This window comes from Lissotriton helveticus, chromosome 12, assembly GCF_964261635.1.
Source record: "Lissotriton helveticus chromosome 12, aLisHel1.1, whole genome shotgun sequence".
NCBI lineage: Eukaryota > Metazoa > Chordata > Amphibia > Caudata > Salamandridae > Lissotriton > Lissotriton helveticus.
In genome coordinates, this window is record NC_136073.1 from 870831052 (window position 1) to 870850186 (window position 19135).

Sequence of the window (19135 nt, forward strand, 5' to 3'; positions counted from 1 at the left end):
ATCCGAACCCAATGGCGGAAAAAAACAATCTGGGGATGGAGTTGATGCCCATGCGCACTGTAGTCCAGGGGAGGAGCCACCTATCTCGTGATACTTCGAGGACTCTTCCAGGACAACAATGTGCAATCATCCGGACCCAACACTAGGCGGCGATCTATGCTATAGATATGAATTCAGCAGCCCACATGCCTCGAACATGTATTTACGTATATTTGGAGATAGATATATGTGTTTTTTACATATATATTTTTATATTGTTTCCGGGGTCCCGCACATGGGCGGGAATATTCAGTGCTTATGACTATTGATGAGGATCCCCTGGAAGAGAACCCTTGGTATTTGTCCGCATCGAGGCAGGAAGCTGGGAAAAACACTTTATCCCCATACGCTTTTTGTCTTTTTTTTTTTTTTTTTTTTTACAGATTAAGCATAGGCACCTCTTTACACCATGACGAATTTACAGTAGGCGACCTCTAGCTGCTTCTTGAAAGTAGTTGCGTACAATTTCCAAAATGTTCCCTAATTAGGTTTATCTCCTGAAGGGCACCGAAGAGTTTCGGCATTGGAAATGCCAGTCGTTTTGATTTGTGTACAGCGAGAATCTGCTTGCAGGCTTATGTAATACACAGAGGAGATAGCATTGTTAGGCACAGTGCTGTTCAAGGTTGCTCATGTGTGTCCACATTGAGCAAACCATGTCATGTCACACTATTCACTTAAGGATACACTTTCAAGCCAGTCTCACAACAAAGCACCATTTCGTACGTGTGTATCCAACCCCGAATAACAAAGCATCAGATAGGTACCGTGCCATGTTTTCACTGCACTCAGTTGGGTGCACTTTGCCATGCCAGTATCATAATGCCCACTTAGTTATATGTGTCTCTTCTTGTACAAATTGCCATGCCAGTGTCATAATACCCTAGTTAGATATATATTTCCATCCCTGCAATCAGGGATTTAAGTGGGATGCAAAAGCACTAGTGGGCTACTCAAAGGGGCGTGGCCAATGTATTTAAGGGTGTGGCTTAAAAACATGCAAGCTAAAAATCTGTGCTTAGCATAGTATGCTGCCCGAATTGTATTTTGCGGTTTCTGTCATTGCATCCAGATATAGGATACAACAAGTATCATCACACCTAGAAGAAGTTAGGACTATTGGCTTTGTCAATGGGTGTTAGTTGCATAAGATAAATAAGCAGCAACTATGGCTTGTATATAATATTGAGAAAGGTTCCACTTAAAGCCCTGGTGACACCAGGACAATGTTGCTGCTCCAGAGTTTCAAAAAGAGAAGGGAAATACAGAAAGAAATTGACTTTCTTTAAAGGATTTCCCTTCCCCTAATACACTCACCTGGCATGACGTCATGCCGTAACTTCTGCACTAGTGACAAGTGAGCAGTGTGAGCACACACACATCGATGTGCCTGCTGTCAATGCAGTCCAGAACAAGCATTGGCATAGCCAATCAGTCTCGCCTTTGGGACCTTATAAGTGTTTAGTTATCCAGCACAATATCCTTGGTGCAACAACGTCAACTGTTGCATGCCTGAACACTTATAAGGCCCCAAAGGCGAGACCTATTGACTATGCCAATGCTTGTTTCTAAACTGTCCTCGTCTGCTTAGGCCACACTGAATGAGCCCTAAAACACACATTTTTGCTGGCGCCCTGCCCTACAGGCCACTGAGACTTTGCGCACATGGCAGAATGGAGTGAGGCAAAACGAGAAAATGAACAGAGCAGGCAACAAGCTAAATGAAGTAAAAGCAAAAAGGAGGATAAGGAAAAAGTTATTTATCTTGCAGAGACTTTCCATTTAGTGTAAAAGACAGAACCCGAACGTGGGTTGCGAGAAAAACCGCCCAAGGAACTCAAGTGTCAACACTGGCCCTTTTCTCTGTCACCTTCGTCTGAGTATGCAAGCCGAGCAGCTCTATTTTAATCCGGTTTAAGAGAACTGCGTCACATCCTGCGCAGAGGCCTGACGCAGTTAAAAATAGCCCGCGTGGGGATCAGCTGCTCCAGTTCCGCTTGCCACACTGCGCCCCACATGCCTGCCAGGCTGGCTGCAGAGCAGGGCTTGCAAGTCTGACATTCACCAGAAACCCTCAGAAAGAAGAAGCAGCTGAAGACGCCGCTTCCCCTTCCGACGGACAGGCCTCCAGGAGTGGGCAGATCCACCAATGGGCGCGCGTCCTCGCCTCTTCCGCAATGGCCGACCGCAGCATCGAGCCAAAGCAATGCTCATTCGACACAGGTCCCTCTCTCAGTCCCCTCAGGGACAAGGGCCCAGCCATGACCCACGCCACAGGGGGTGAGAGTTTGTACCTCAGTCTCAATGGGACAAAGTCACCTCTGTTTGGTAACTCTACCGACAATTTAATAAGTAGACTCTTAGAGGAAATACATTTTCAAAAATACCCCCCACTCTAAAAGTCAGACCACATGGGACTTTTGAGATTTTTACAATTACCCATGTGCCGACAATGAAGAAGAAACTCAGAAAATGGCACTAAAAATTGCTGCAGGGGTTCACATCCATCGCGCAAGAAAATGGATGAATCCTGCCAGGTGACACCTAGAGGGAGGACAACCCGGGTACAGTCCGGGCATGTGAGGGGACTGGGCCAGAGGGTAGTGGGCAGGGATTCTCCCTTCTCAGTCTTGCCTCTCCGCGTCAACCAGCGATACCATGGCCGCTAGCTGAAAGGGAAAATGGAGGCGGTCCCGCTGACCAGTAGTCGTGGCTGCCAGGCAGCTGTATTCTTCAGAATGTTCTCAAGTACAATTCTGTTCCACGGTACTGCTTGGAATAATGGAAAAGCGGATCTCGCAGGGGACAGGCAGGCGAGATGATATTTTTTTTGGGGCCGAGCGCTCTACTTTAGTATTTGGCAGGAAATATCTCCTAACAAGGAGCCCGTCGGAACCGGCCCATAATCCAAATCAGCGGCGGTATACGCTGTCCTGATTACGATGCATGGTTTCTGGAAGGGTTTCCATGCCGGCCTTTCCGACATGGAAACCCTGTTGGAAAGAACGTTTGGGGACGCCAACCAGGGCCCCCTTTCCTTTGCGACCTCCGGTTAGTGGCCCTGTTAATCCCTGCACCCCGTGGCAGGCACCTTGAGATTAACACCACCTCATATTTCCCTATGTGAGCATGTACTGCGGCCGGTTTATGGCCGTAACACATGCTCCCATAGGGAAATGTCAAAATGCGAACACACCATGTGCGGTCGCATCATAATGAGGCGGTCGGTGCCGGGCGTCCGCCCGACATCGTAATAGGGCCATAAACCTTCTCCTTACACACAAAGACAAACATACACCTTCATATCGTTTTATGATCATTAGCCATTTAAACAATACTCAGAGTTTTCGAAACTTCTATGATTTTTGGACCGATAATGCCTCTGGCCTGCATCCCTAGTCTAAATATTGCTCCAGTATCCCTGCTATGGGGGGAGGGAGAGAAGGAGAGAGAGTAGCCGTGTTTTATAAAAACAAGTGGATACCTAGCAACGTGCTTTGTAACACAATATTTTCTGTGGGTTTTAGAGGAATTTGCAACAACTCAGCCTGGTAGTTCATTATGTCACAGGACGCCTCCGTGGCATTTTAGGGCCTTAAAAGATAGTTGCCTCTTAGGAATCCTCTAAATGCGTTTGGTACTGTGCTGCTACAACAGAGTGGTGATACAACCCATAATTAGAAAGAGGTCAGGTCTGTGAATGTTCCATAATTCAGGTAATGATATTATTTACATGAACTATAGATCTGAGCCAACGGGAAGACAAGAAAACGAGTTCCTCAACCATTAATTCCTGTTCACTTAAAGGCTGGCCTCCTGCCATGAAAATCAATTGTAATAATTAAAAAACACCAACTCCCTTTACCAAGCATTCCCACCCATGAAAAATAAACAAAATGCAAGCATTCCTTGTAATCAGCGGTCCACAGACAGCGGAGCACTGCAATGAGCATCCCGCCAACAACGCCACGGAAAAAAATACTTTAAAACAGCAATGAAAAAATATTCATATACAGCACAAAAAACCATCTAACACAAATTAATTTTGTTTCTAGCTTAAACTACAGATGACCAATTTGTACACTACCCTATTCAACTGGTTGCTTGCAATAGCATTCTCATATTTGTAAATTTTTTTTTTTTAAAAAGACCTACTTCTTCAAGGAAATAATGTAATCTGAAAGTCCTAAACAAGTCCCATTCCACTAGTTTTATTGCATGTGATGTGGCCCGTAAGCCGTTCATCTATGTCTAATGAAGGGTCATGGTAGTCCTAAATTGAGGAGCTTTTACAAACTGTCGACTTCAATTCTAAATCCAAAATCATCATCAGGAAATTGGTCATCGAACATCTAAATGTTTCCAAAAGGGTCCCAAAATGTACCTCCCACCAAAAGACAACCACATCTTTAACAATCTTAAGAAAGGCACTGCTCTTGGGGGCTAGAGAGACATGTAGAAGGAAATAATATTAAGAGCAAAATACCCTGCGAGCTAAACAGACAACTTAATAGCGAAAGGTGAAAAAGAATACCACTGTGGCCAAGGACGAGAATCCTAACTAGAAATTAAAGAAACAAAAAAGATGAATCAGAAGATATTTGACCAGAGCTTATCAAGACTCTGAGATAGAAGTTAGGAGGAGACTGCTGTTCACTGAGCCCTTATGCCACTGGCCTACGTTCGGGTCTTTTTGAATAAGTTGGGAAGCCTACGAAAAGGAAAACGTGGAAATCCTTTGGAAACTATGTTTGACACTACACCTCTGTTTCTGGTTACTGTGGGACTCTCAACTCGGTGACGGGCCTTGAGAAGAACCACCCTGTCGAAGCCCTAGGGTACACACCAACCCTTTCAGCACTTAAAAGTCCCAGTTGTCAGGAGGAAGCTGGACAAAAGAACGGGAGCCCTTTACCTATCTAGTTGCCCAAGGTAAGAGTTCCAGGGGGTCTGGAGGTAGCGCCAGTCAGAGGGGCAAAGTATACGGAAGCCCATAAGTCCATTAATAGAGCACTGTTTATTGAGGATGGGATTGTGAAGCTACTTCGCGCAATTCTCAAGACTGTGCAGTTCTTCAATCAATCAATCAGGATTATAAAGCACTGCAAATCAACCATGAGGGTCTCAAGGCGCTTCGTCCTCGCATGTACGCTGGTGGGCACCATATGCTGCAGCAGCACCGAATTGTTAAAATTCAACAAAAATTGGTGTTCGTCTGAAGATCATAAGATTGTCACTTTTTAGTCACTGATGTATTGACCACAAGACCTGGAGAAGTATGCTCTCTGGAACCGCAAGGCCCAGCCTGCTCAGTGAATGACAGACAGGGACCAGAGGACTTGCAGGCCTCGCACAAAAAGGTACTAAGTAAGGACAATCTTTGTGTTGCAGGGAGGACTGTGCCTTACTCAGATGGTGATTTACTGCTGCCCTGACTAACCGACTAACAGTGGGAATGCTGACAGCAGAGGTCACCCGAGAAGCAGTAGAGCCCTAGCAGAGGGTCTGCTGTGAGCAAGCAGGGGAGCAGAGGTCACCCGAGAGGCAGTAGAGCCCTAGCAGAGGGTCTACTGTGAGCAAGAAGGGGAGCAGAGGTCACCTGAGAGGAGGGAGCCAGTGGAGCCCTAGAAGAGGGTCAACTGAGAGGAAGAAGGGAAGCAGGGGAGACGAGCAGCGGTCACCCGAGAGGAGGGCACCAGAGGAGCCCTAGCAGAAGGTCCACTGAGAGCAAGAAGGGAAGCAGGGGAGACGAGCAGCGGTCACCCGAGAGGAGGGCGCCAGAGGAACCCTAGCAGAAGGTCCACTGAGAGCAAGAAGGGAAGCAGGGGAGACGAGCAGTGGTCACCCGAGAGGAGGGCGCCAGAGGAACCCTAGCAGAAGGTCCACTGAGAGCAAGAAGGGAAGAAGGGGAGACGAGCAGAGGTCACCTAAGAAGTCTTCACCCTGAGAATAAGGAGGGAGCCAAGAGAGAATAGAAGATCTGCTGACAGCAGCAGGAAGGGAGGGGCCTATGAGGTCTAGCTGAAGTCTCCTAAGAGCAGGGTGGAAGCCAGGGGAGACTAGCAGAAGGTTACAGTCAGCCTCAAGAAAGCCAGGAGAGACTTAGGAAAGGTCTGTTGAGAGCAGGAAGGACGCCAGAGGAGACAGATCTGAGCGTCTGCTGAGGGCAGAAAGGGAAGCCAATGATGACTTAGCAGAGAGTCTTTAAGATTAGGTGGGAGACTGGACAGACAGCAGGAACTTTATGCCTAGAGATAAAATGCTTCTTGAAGAGTTGTGGACCAAAACCATTCACCAAACTGCTTATGGGTAAGCATGTTTAAACTATTACTAATGCATTAATGTACATACATGATGCCAAACGGTCAATTTACCTCTAGGACTGGTCCGGCGCCCAGAATGGTCCGTTCTACTCCGCTTGCGTAGCCCTTCTGGCTGAGCGCCGTGAGGCAATGGATCAAGAAGTTGGTGCTTTGCGTCTTGCCAGAGCCACTTTCACCGGAGATGACAATGCACTGGTTGATGTGTTTCTTGAGCATGGTGTGGTACGCTACATCTGCAATGGCAAAGATGTGTGGCTCCAGCTTCCCCAGCTGGTGGTTGTCGTACAGCTTGACATACTTAGGGTTGTAGATGGGCAGGAACTTGAAGGGATTGATGGCAATGAGGATGCTGCCAGCGTATGTGTAAATTTTGTGCTTTTGAAAGCGGGTCTTAAGGTTTTCCAAAATGCTAGTCTCTGTGAGCTGGGGGAGGTTGCACAAATCATCATAGTCCTCCTGGCGCCGTGGTAGGAAGCCCCTTTCAACCAACTGACGGGCTTCCTTTTCCTTCGAAACCTGCCCCGTATAGACATATTTGATGGAGCCATCTAAGTTTCTCTCCTGTAATAGGAAGTAATACCCATCAGTCTGCAGGTGCTGCTCCTGGGCCCGGCGAGGCCACAGCAGCACCCTCTGCACCGGAGAGTCGTTGGCATCCAGCACCCACTCCTCGCCCCCAGACTCCTTCACCTCAGCCAGGAGGTAGCATCTGGTAATGTCCAGACTCAAGCGTTCGATCACGTCCTTGATCACTTCCGAGGCAGTGGACTCCTTGGTAGCAACGACGACACAACAGCCATGGCTTTCTGACGAGAGCTGGGGGTAAATATAAAGATGATAGCTCGCCTTCCCTTCGGATCCACTGTCGCCGACATCTCTTAAACTCATCCTGAACCTGGCCCCGGCTCAGCATAACGTAGAGGGTCAGCGGACCACAGTCAACACCTGAAAAGAGAAAGAAGGCTCTCATTAACTAGGCCATGCAGACCTTGCACATGCGCGTACTCTCATGAGAAAACAAGGACTGCAAAAATAGTCGAAAGTTGAGAGCACAGATCGCCAACGATACGCTGCACGACAATAATCGATAACAAACAGAAGACGTACAGACAAGGCCACAAACCGAACTACTTCTACCTGCAGAGAATTTGAGTCGTCGCATGAATCAAGGCTCCTCTTTACATCAACATCAGGAAAACGCATTTATTGAGCGGATAGACTAACCCAACAAACCCTTAGGTAGCAGGCTCAAGGGAGCACGGTTTCCAGGAATTTACATTTTATACATGGAAGGAAGAAATGCAAGCGGGGGTGAGTGAAAGTAACTGCTATAAGATACAACACACTCATCCGAAGTCATTAGCATTACAGTCCAAACTAATGTCCACATTTACAGCAACTTAAGGAAATCTCATCCGTGTTTTTAACTTCATCAGCACAGACCTAGGCCTGATAGTCAAGCCTGAAAGCATTAAGCTTCACTCGAAAATAAGGCTTACTTTTTTTGCTTTTTTTAAACGAATATCAACATTTTAAACATACTGTTTCCCTTTGCTATTAATGTTTAAGAATCATAAAAACGGATAACATAGATCCTGAACAGCAATTAACTAGTCTCGGAATTCTTCATCGCCAAGAAACCACTGTGAACCCAGTTTTGGATTTTTCATTTTCAAACACAGAGAAACATGAGCCTGGCTAGGTCAACTGAAGGAAAAAACAAGAATACAAGTCACTCAACATACAATTTAATTAAATGTAAGCGTACAAATCGATACCTACTTCTGTGTTATGTTTTGTTTAGTTAGATAGCGCATAAATGCCAGCAAGCCCGTAAATTCAAAGTGCTTATACCAAGACCAATACCCAGCCAAAATCCAAATTGCCAAACGAAAAACAGCTAACAACCTAGTACCCCTTATCCTTTCCACCCCTTTGATTGATTTGCACAAAACCTGGCATACCAATATAAAACAGATCCTTCCAGGCTTCTGCCAAATTTTGTGCGGATTCGTCACATCGTGAAATAGTTATTAGCAAATAAACACATTTAGTCACCCACCTCCGCTTTTAACTGGGCCCACCTTCATGCATGTAAGTGAATTTGAAAATACGAAGAGTAATCTCAAGATACGGTCTGTCGAATTTCTAGTATTTGTCAAACAGAGCAAAAGCTATGAGTAAACCAACAAGTGTCCTTTAAATTGATAAGATATACAAAAGTGTTAACCCTCTCAAGCCCACCAACACCTTTTTCAAATGTCAATACCTCAAAAATTACTGAACTGATTTACCCCAAAAACCTAAAAGTACGCTTAGTAAAGTTAGACTTTATTGCTGATTGTGGTGTAAATATGTGCACCGTTATCTTTTGAAGCTGTGAGTAAAATCTGCTTTAGGTGTAGGCTTCCTGATGGCTGGCTGGCCGGCCATCACCAACAGACGGAATATTGGCAGTAGGATTCAAGAACTTTTTATACCGAGATCCTTCTTGCCCAAGCACTCTAACAGACTTGTGCGCACCGCTTATGTTAGTTACCAGACGGCGCTACATCTCTCTCCACGTGTCATACAGTCTGTTATACTGTATGCCCCAGCGTTTGGTACTTTAGAAATAGTGCTTCTTCTAGAACAACTGAAACCTGGCCGGGCTCTGGCCTGCCCTCCTGAGGGGATTTGTTTCAAGATTGGATATTGATCCCATTAGAGGCATTCTCGGAGCAGTTTGGTCTCCTACAGGACAATTTTGACTTCCTAGGCGGCTTACACTAGCGCTCACTTCAAGTTCGGCTGATAGCATGGCTCGGTAAGTCTATACCCATGTGGCTCAAGAACGCCCAAACTTAACAACGAAAACGGTGGGAAACTGATATTAGTCGCACATTTACACAGAAACAGTGGGAGAAATTATTAGCTTAGCCCTATAAGCTCTCTGGAAATGCTACATTTCAGTACATACAACATATTCTACATCGTGCCTGTCTAACCCCAGCAAGGTTGAATAGAGTTTACGTGACTGCTTGCTCCGCTTGCCCCCGATGTTCCTTCTCTGGAATAGACATTAGCATAGGTTTCGGGAGTGCCTATCCGTAGCCATCTACTGTAGGCATATAGGTGCTATAGTGTCGACTACAACTGGCCGCTGTGAGCTCTATAGCTTCGAATGTGGTGTGTTGGAACTTTACAGGTACCCCAAATGTGGCAGAGGCGTGGATAGATTTCTGGACTTGGCTTTCCTATTGGTTAGATGCTCAATCAGTATGAAGTGGAATGGCCCAACTTTGTCTAGTATATCCTGCTGGCACTCTACTGTCCTATGCTGGGCTGAAGCTCAATAAACTGCATCGAGGTGGGAGGAGGTTAGAGGCCTGGGAAAGCCACCTATTGCTGGCTTGTTGGACAAATTAATTTTTTCCTTAACGGAGTGTTTGACAGATGACACTAGACCCACCCTGTACACATGCTTTGTTTTCGCACACCATTAACACCATATATTGGTGCTCCCGGTATTAGCAGGGATTGTGCTTTCGCTCCTATCCTTCCCATTTCCAGTCATTTAGTGACTAATATGGCCACAGATGTTCTTCCTGTTTGTCTCCCACCCTTCGAAATTACACTCCAACTATACGTTCGTTAATCCCCCTCAGAACAATGTTTAGATAAAAACCTGAACCGCCAGGCCTATCATTAGCCCATTTGGCTCGCTATTTCTATAAAGTGGCCCTTCGTCTGTTTTCTGATCCAAATTATTGTTATACACTGTGGTTGATGTCTATCATTGGTCATAGCTAGAGTACCAACTTTAAGTTTTCAATATATCTTGTTCTCCAAAATCTTAGTGTTTATCAGACTGCTGAACTATTAATGTGCGGTATAGCAAACGTAATACCGTGTTCAAAAAATAAATAAAATGGCTGAAAAAAATGCTACAGGAGCTAAAATATGGAAACACATGTTTTGAACCCCACTCTTTGAACTTTTTTCCCCTTTTATTGAAGTGTACAAAAATGAGTAGTCCGAACCTTAGCCTCATATGCTTAGAGTGCCAAGTTCAGTACAGAAGATTCTTACAGGAGGACCAAAGTTACAGACAAATTGAAGTGCACCTTTTCAATGAAAAGTGTGGTTGAACAGTAACTACAAAGTGGCCACTGCGTCCTTCGGCCAAGCCCTGCGACCAGTATTTGCTGCGTATGGCCGTGGGCTGAGCGTATCAGGGGTTGGTTACCCGCAGTAATTTGGATGGAAAGCCGTGCGCAGCGGGGGTTGGCGGAGAGCGGTTGTTGTCCGCAGGGCTGAAGGTCATGCAGAGGAAGGCTTGGATGTCTGTGGTTGGTTATGCACAGGACCTGGCTAAAGGCCAACCTCCTCTGTATATTGCCTTTATGGAGGCTGATAATTAAATACATCCTTAAAAAAACAAAAAAACGAATTGCATAAAAAAAAATAGTTAAAAACTAAGTGAAGATTCTCGCTCAAACCCATCGCCCGTCATGCTCAAATCACCAAGCTTTCAAGGCTCCCGAAGGAAAAAAAAGAGTCAGTGGGAGAAAACCACGGTAGGCAGCATGAGCTATGACATGTTTTGTGCTGGTCATTAAAACTGACACATGGCACTGGTTTACCACATTTGAGACACAACCATAACTAAGTTTGTAACTTTGTTTTTTTCCCAGTGACTAAATATATCAGATACTGAAACCTAATAAACACACAGCCTAACGCCAGACATGGTCACTAAACCCATGATGGAAGCTGGTGATCAGTCTATGTGGCCAGTTCCTTAATATGTGATCAATGCTGTGCCAAGCACAGCTACTCGTCAGCTGCCTCCGCCACCTTCTTCTCGGGGCCAATCATGGCTTGAACATCAAGTTTGAGTGAGACCTGCAAGCTCGCCCTTGCGCTCCAATAGACGCGCTTTTTCAATCAGGAAGCCACTTCCTATTGATTAGACAGTGAACTCATCCTGGTAATGTGCCCCACAGACATGCAGGAGTGAGGAGGCCTTGGAGAGGCCCTCCAGAGATGGGAGAGTCCCTCAATAGGATGGGGGCTCCCAAGGCAGGGAGCCTCCAGGGTGAGGAGGAAGGCCCTCCAGAGAGAAGGAACACCTTCTGATAGAGGGAAACTGGCTTGCAGAGTGACAGAGAGAGACAAGAGAGAGAGTAGATATCCTTCCAGGGTGACAATGAGAGAGGGGGGGGGGGGCTCGACAGAAAGTCCGAACCTCCTTAAATATAGGGATCCTGGGGGGGTGGGGGGGGGGCACTTCAGAGATAGAGGGAGCGGGGCCCCAGACAGAAAGGAGGGGCCCAAGATCGAGAGCGACAGACGAAGGAGAGAGTTGACCCAACCTAAATACAGAGTTAGAGGGAAAAAAAGAGAGGCCATCCAAATAATGGACCTCTAAGGTTACAGAGTACAGCAAGAGAGAGGGAGAGGGACAGACAGACAGAGAGAGAGAGGAGGGGGGGGCAGGGATGGAGGGGGTAGGGATAGAGAGGGGGGAGAGAGGGGGCAGAGAGAGAGAGAGAGAGAGAGGGCAGGGGATAGACAGAGAGTAAAAGAGACTAGTCTCTACACAGCCACACTTAAGATCAATGTATTGTTGGTGCTTCCATGGAGTACTTGGAGACAGACAAAAATATTTTCCTGAATGGAAGTTTTGGAAAGATACGAGTTATATATTCAACTGGATGGTAAACAGACTATGCTCTAGGGGAGGGACATAAAAAGGAAGAGGAAGAACAGCAATTGAATAAAAGCCAAGAAAAGGGGAGTGAAAAGAAAGCCAACCAAAGCCATGCAATTGACAGGCTCTGACCTTATGTTATGTTTTTGGTACTATCCACAAGAGATCAATCGCAAACAGAGCATCTGTAACCAAGACTTAATAAGTGTGATACTTACGGAGAAAGATAACGGGTATAAGAATAAGAACACAAAATAACAATATTAGGCATGAAGACGGGAAACAAAGAAGCAAGTTCAAAGGAAAGAGGAGCAAGGGAGGGACACAAACCGACAAGTGAAAAAACAAACAAATAAAAGACACTGGTATGTGCGCTTCTTCTCCCGCCCCCTGTGCGCTGCTTCTCTTGTGTGTTTCTCCTCCGGCAACCCGTGTTGCTCTTGCTCATGTCCACAATACACCCCCCAGCTGCCCCCCCCCCCCACACTGCTTCCCATCATCCGCTCCTTCACCTCTGCTGCTATTTTTTATTTTCATATTTTTTGGATGGCCATGGAGAAAATTGCAGCCCTTTCACCACAAAAGCCCTTTGCACACTGACATTTTATTTTTATTATTGACCAATGTAAGTTGCCCCATCATCTTGGATCAGTCAATAAAAAATAAAAGGAAATGGCGCCCTTGTCATTCTGTACGCACTCGCTGTCAGTAGTGGCTGCTACCGGACGGGAGTGGTGGGTGGGGGGGATTAATTAAAAAAAAAAAACACTTACCTCGTAACTGATGGCCGCCCCCTCCTCTGCGTCCTCTTCCTTTCTCCAGTCTGGGCGGCAGCAGGAAGCACCCGGCACACAGGCTCTCCTGAGCCAATCACAACGCTGCAATGAAGGGTTGAGATTGGTCTGAGCGTCATGGATCGGCGCTCACACTGGAACAGGGAGCCTTAGCATGTTCCTCACCAGGTTGTGTAATGGAGCCTGGTAGGAACATGCAATGTGTGCATGAAACGATTGGTAGGCACAAGAGGGCCGGCCAAACAGTTCATGTGCACTTAGGGAGTGCACGCCACTTCTCCCCTGCTCTGGCCAGACCCAGTCCGCCCCACACTGAACAAGACCACTGACTGCATGCAATGGGAAAAAGAAAACGATGATAACAAGCGTTATTGCCATTTTATTTTTCTTTAGCGGAGGAGCAGTCACTGCTCACTGCATGATGACGGTCGCGTTAGGGAGTCTTTTTTTTGCCAAAACTAGACAGCACTGCCAAAAAGCATAAAATGTTACTGATGCTGCTCAGCATGGCCAAAAAGCATTGGCAAAGCCGGTGGGCCCCAAAGGTAAGACCACTTGGCTTGGTCAATGCTGGTTTCCCTTGCAATGTAAACGTTGTCACCCATGCAAAGGTGCTCGGCTTGCCTAGTTACGAAGAAAAAAAACATCAAAGTTTACAAGGAAAAACTTTGCTCACCCTTTCTTGATACCCAACAGCATTTCTTGGGCAAGCCCCAGGAGGGGAATTCCTCTGATTACCGAGCTGACATTCCTGGTCCAAGGGCTTTCCTGGGCGCATCCAAACACACGTGCCTGGAATACATGTGCAATGGGTTTCCCAAACAAAGGCTGCTTGTACTACAGCAGGAAGCCCAGTACCAGGCGGTACCATTTACAGGCAGAGGGGGGAGGCTGGAGAGGGTCTGGTTCTTTTCATGACATCACCCTAGAGGCGGGCACTTCTCTTTCTTGGGTAGATGTCTGCTTCCGTTTCCAGCACTGGGGTTTCTGGTTGAAAAGAGGTAGTGTGTTCTCCCCACGCAGGCTGTGACCCCACGCACCTACTCTCTTCCACAGCTGCACGGGTCAGATTTGGGGTAACAGGCCACTCGACGTGACACAAAAAGACTCTTTTTCAGACCCTTGCATTATCCAGCTCCTTCCCTATCACTCGACTGCACTCGCCCCCCCCCCCCCCCAAGGCACGCCCGTGACCGCTTCCGCCTGCTCGCTTCCGGTCACGACCCCTCCTAGCAACATGTGCCCACTTTTGCAAACCCAAAGCCATGAATTTGTTTCTGCAACCGTTTCACCACACCCCCCCCTGCCCAGGGCGCTAAGTTATATTAATGGTAGCAAAAGTCATATAAAAATCTATGTTTGGACCCCCCGGATACCAGTACACACACGGTCTATAGTGGGAGGGTCAGAGGTCATGCTGTTTAATTTTAACATTCGCATGGACTGAGTCATGTGCCACCATGTGCCGGAAGGAAGGAATTCTCGAGCGACACACTCTTACCATGGTTGCCACTCGGCTGTGACCCTGGGGCCAAGTCACAACAAGAGTCTTGTTTGTTTGTCTCCAAAAGCCACATCACGAGTCGAGCTATCAAAATATGTAAAGCAGGCAATAAACGCCATTCAAAAACGTCATGAAAAATATGATAAACACTTTGAAGGGGAAAAATATTTTTCAGCATTTCTCAGTGTCTTATTACATCACTGAATTGAGTTACATTTTTTGAAAGTAATATTTTTAATAGAGGATACATTTCCTTACGACGATGCCATAAGTTACTCAAAATGTGCCAGTTTGTCATGTTCTCAATTGTTATCACTTATATTGTTATTAAATGTGAAGCCTATTTTATATTAACCATCTACAAGTGAGGCTTCCTCTCGTGGCCAGCCTCGTCCATGTCGAACAGTATGGGTGTTTATTCCGGGTACGTCATATCCTGTATCAATAGTACATTGGCTCCTCCTCGGACGCCCTTATGTGGGTGACCCTGGAACAGGCCTTTGAGTCAGTGCGGTGGGACGTCCTCCACACGGTTATGATCAACACCTTCGGCGCTCAGGACGAGCTGAGCTCGTCATGAGGCACAGTGGAGCTGTGCTCATGACGAGCTGAGCTCGTCATAACTGTCACGGAACTTCCATGCGGGGATACTTCCCCTCCTGTGTGGGGCGTTCCATTAAGTGGGCCGGTCCTGACGAGCTCAGCTCGTCATGAGCACAGCTCCACTGTGCTGCATGATGAGCTCAGATCGTCAAGAGCACCGCGGTGCCGCATGCGGCCCCCTCCCCCCGCACCGCGGGGGAATTAGCCCCGCGGCGAAGGGGTTAAGATGGGGCAGAGAGACTGTTGGATAAACTGGGTTCACCTATTATACACTAATTCCCGGCGAGGGGCAGGACTGGTGGTGTGTCCACCCAGTATGAGGTTCACTGGGGCACTAGGCAGGGGTGCCCTCTGTCCCCCCTCTTGTTTGCCCTGGCCATTATGGAGTCGCTGGTGGGACTCTTCCGTCAGCAGGGTGTGGATCATGGGGTGGTGATATGTGGCAGGGATCATATTATACCTTTATATGCTAATGATCTGTTGTTGTATTTGGCAGATGGTCAACAGGGGGTTGAGAACGCGATAATTCTACTGGGTGACTTTTCTTTTCCTGCCGGAATAGAGGTCAATAAAACTAAAATGCACTGGTTTCCCATGACAGCGGGGGCAGTACAGCCACCTGGTATGCCAGAGGCTCATTTGGTCACCAATGTCCTTGCAATATTTGGGAATTCAGGCGTTTCATGCTTTAGATGACCTTAAAGAGGGCAATCTGGGGCCGGCGATTCGTTCCCTCAGCTCCAGTGTTGAATTCTGGCGCTCCTTGAACTTGCCAGTAATGGCTCAAATCTCTTTATCCAAGATGATTATACTGCCTAGGTTGTTAGTACTTTTTTGTTAACCTCCCCGTTAAGATATTGCGCTCCTGGTTTAACCACTTGGATACTCTACTGACTAGGGACATTCAGTTGCGCCCTCCATCCCATATCAGTTGTTGGAGTAGAGTCTACTCCAACAACTGATATGGGATGGAGGGCGCAACTGAATGTCCCTAGTGACACTCCAGAGACCCCTTGGTGACAAGGCCTGGTGCCCATGATTTGAATTATATGGTGGTCCAACTTCGGTGGACAGCCCACTGGTTGGATGGTGACGGTCTCAAGGAACTAGGACCCACTGGGTGAGCTGGCAATCAAGGGACTATTTGCAAAGCTCCTTGATCCGAAAGTGGTGATTCCCCGACCTGGAGTGTTGTTGGGAGCGGCCTTGCAGTGCTGCCAGAGAGGCCTGCAGAGAACAGCTGGGACTCCTTCAAATGCCGTTGGTGGAGCTGCCCCAGGTTGACGCTCCCTCTTCCTTTTGCAGGACAACAACTATCAGACTGGATGCCAGTGGGCCAGATCACGGTGGGAAATTGTTACCAACTGGGGGCACTTATCCCGCGAGACAACTTGATGACACAATGTGAGTTACCCCCTGGCCAGTTCTTGACCTATCATTCCTTAGTACAGATGTTTGGAGACCTGTGCTGTTCTTCAGGAGCTGGTGTCGCTGGGCTCTGCGCACCACCTGGTTTAGTAGCTCTATATAACGCAGTTTGGGATGAACATGAGGCCACTGGGGAGGACATGGGAGAAGTGGGGGCAGTACTGGGTGGAGACCTCCTAGACTCGGACTGGGGAACGATTGTGGGGAGCCCTAGGCGTATTTCTAGAAAAACTAGATTCAAGTATGTCCAATTTAATTATGTACATATGACCTACTTGACACCCCCCCACCCCCACCACACTGATGGCAGGTTATGTGCGGAGGAGAGCCGAGGGCTTGCCCCAGAAGCATGCCACCGGAGACAGATTTTGGGGAAATGACATGGAGCTGCCCGGGGCCGCTGTGACTGTCAAACTCAACCGGGTGTTGGACCGTGCACTCCCTACAAGGCTGATGGAAGTCTCTGGTGATTGTTCCCCAGAACTGAGGCGTGCACGGCTGGTACCCTATTTGTGGATCTGGCTTAGTGTTAGCTAGAAGACCGATAGCAATGAGGTATGGTGTGCTGGGGTAGGCCCGACGGTTCAGATGTGGGAGAAAGATGTTGACGTATGGGCAAGGAGCGGACACTGACACTCAGGGAGGACGTGCAGGTGATATGACGACGCCCACTGGTGGGCCTCTTCGTGGAAGTGCTTGAGGCCTGGGATGATGATGATGCACAGACCTAGAGTGAGGAGAGGTGGTTGTTCCCCCAACCTCCATGGGGATGCCTCTACCAGTTGCCCACTCTGAAAATTTGCTTGATTTTTCATACAGATGGGTTGCCTTGAAGGCCTCCCTCCCCTTCCCCAGGCATAATAGAATATATATCCTGTGACCCACGGAGATGCAAAAACTACCGTGGGTCAATGAATGTTTCCCTAGAGTTCTGATCCCCAGAACTGTTTCATTTTTTCCTTTATCCGAGTTTATATTATCTATACTTTTTATTTTTACAATATGGCGTGCTGGGTTTAGTTCTCCAGCTCCCAATAGGAAGCACATATATGGAGCAGTACATATTAACGGATAGGAGAATAGATACAAATATTAGTTGCCAAACCTAATATCCAGAAGTAAGGGATACATATGGTCATCCTGGACCCGAGGTATACTGAAAGAAAAAGTTATTTGATTGATGTTTGCACCAGGGTATGATTAATGTCTCCTCAGGCGCAGTATTGTGTCTCGATGCATTATTATCCACTAGATTGGCACAACAGTGGAATGTGAACCGGATGCATAAATATGTTGTGCACAGTGTACAAAATCCTGCTCTTATGTACATTTGTGTCATTATTATCAAATGCCAATACAAATATGCATAAAAAACCTCTACAAGGGAGGTTTCTGTGAAGCGCAGCTTTTTTGATAAATGACTTCAATGTGCTCTCAAACTGGAGAGTTAACCAAAATGGCACCCAGTGAAGTGATGCGTTGGGCTGTGGATCACACAATTTGGTCAAGTGGAGAAGCCGAGATTTGAGTCCAGAACTGCATATTGTATAATTCGGAGACTGGCGGGGTTACATCCTTCTCCGATCTCTTCTACATCAAAGGTCAGGGCCTTGTGCTCAGATATTCAATTCATGTTATTGGGCTAGTGCTGGTATATGGAACTCAATTAATAAATGTACGATACCTCGTGTAAATCTGACACTATGTACCTGAATAGTCATGAGATGTTCTGCTTTGAATGTTTCCACAGATACTGACAATCCACCGCAGTGACAGGCAGCGCCGGTCTGACGTCAGCTGCAAGAGTGGAATCTGGGGGGGCTCCCAGGCCTTTTGGTTTCTTTGCCAATTATCTAATTGTGGTCGGTGAGCTCCTGAGCCCCTCCTGAAATAAGGAGAGCCGGAAGTAAAATGAACAGAAAATAGCATCTCCGGCCTTCCCTCGCTGATGGCTCCCCTGGCTTGACAGGCAGAGGGGACACCTCACTGGCAGCAATGACATAATGAACAAAACAGAGACCACGAAGCCCCAGAGAGCTTTCCAAGTCACAGCCCTCCAAGAAGACATGGGTGTTGTGGGCGTGGCTTCGCCTGCCACGGTTTGAAACAGTTTTCATATAGACATCGGGGGGATATTGTCCACTGCGTCCCCCACACCAGTCTAGAGATATATTATATATACATTCACACATACATGTACACACACTTCACGGTTCTTCGGCCAATGTTTGCATCTGGGATAGACTCTCTTGAAATACCAACCTAGAACGGCAAACGAATGAAGAAGTAACTTTAGAATTATTGGAGTTGTCTAAATTATCATCCAACAAACGGATCATCAGCATGTTCATTAAGCATGCTGATCATTTACACACACTTTTCACTTCCCTTCCAGAAAAGCAAAAAAGGTAGAGGGCCGTTTTCCCTAAAAAAGGGTGGCAGCCCTGGAGGAGTGCTGGGAAGTGCCCAGCGCCACCCACCAGGGTGTAATATCAGGGGGTTCACTGCCGCCGGAGGGCGCAGGCTTCAGCACCGCTGCCAATTGTGCCTTATACAGGGCGGTATAAAACGCTTCACAAGCAAATACCTTAACATGACCTAGAGAGATCTGACCCCAACCTAATCCAACATGGACTGACCTGACCCAGGCAAACCCCACTCAGCCCAGCTCAACCAGATATGAACTAACACAACCCAATTTAACCCAACACAACCAGACATAAACTAAACTAATGTAATCCAACAAATC

At 47.2% G+C, this 19135-nt stretch overlaps 1 protein-coding gene across 9 annotated transcripts in view; it reads right to left on the reverse strand.

Annotated features, from left to right (window-relative positions):
- MYO9B (myosin IXB) overlaps positions 1 to 19135 on the reverse strand; it is a 443882-nt gene that overhangs the window by 319326 nt on the left and 105421 nt on the right. For all 9 annotated transcript variants that reach the window (XM_078671320.1, XM_078671318.1, XM_078671314.1 and 6 more), the window contains exon 2: positions 6414 to 7307. In XM_078671320.1, coding sequence (XP_078527446.1) covers positions 6414 to 7250 — 837 coding nt within the window. In that variant the 5' untranslated portion in view covers positions 7251 to 7307. The remainder of the gene's footprint in view (positions 1 to 6413; positions 7308 to 19135) is intronic.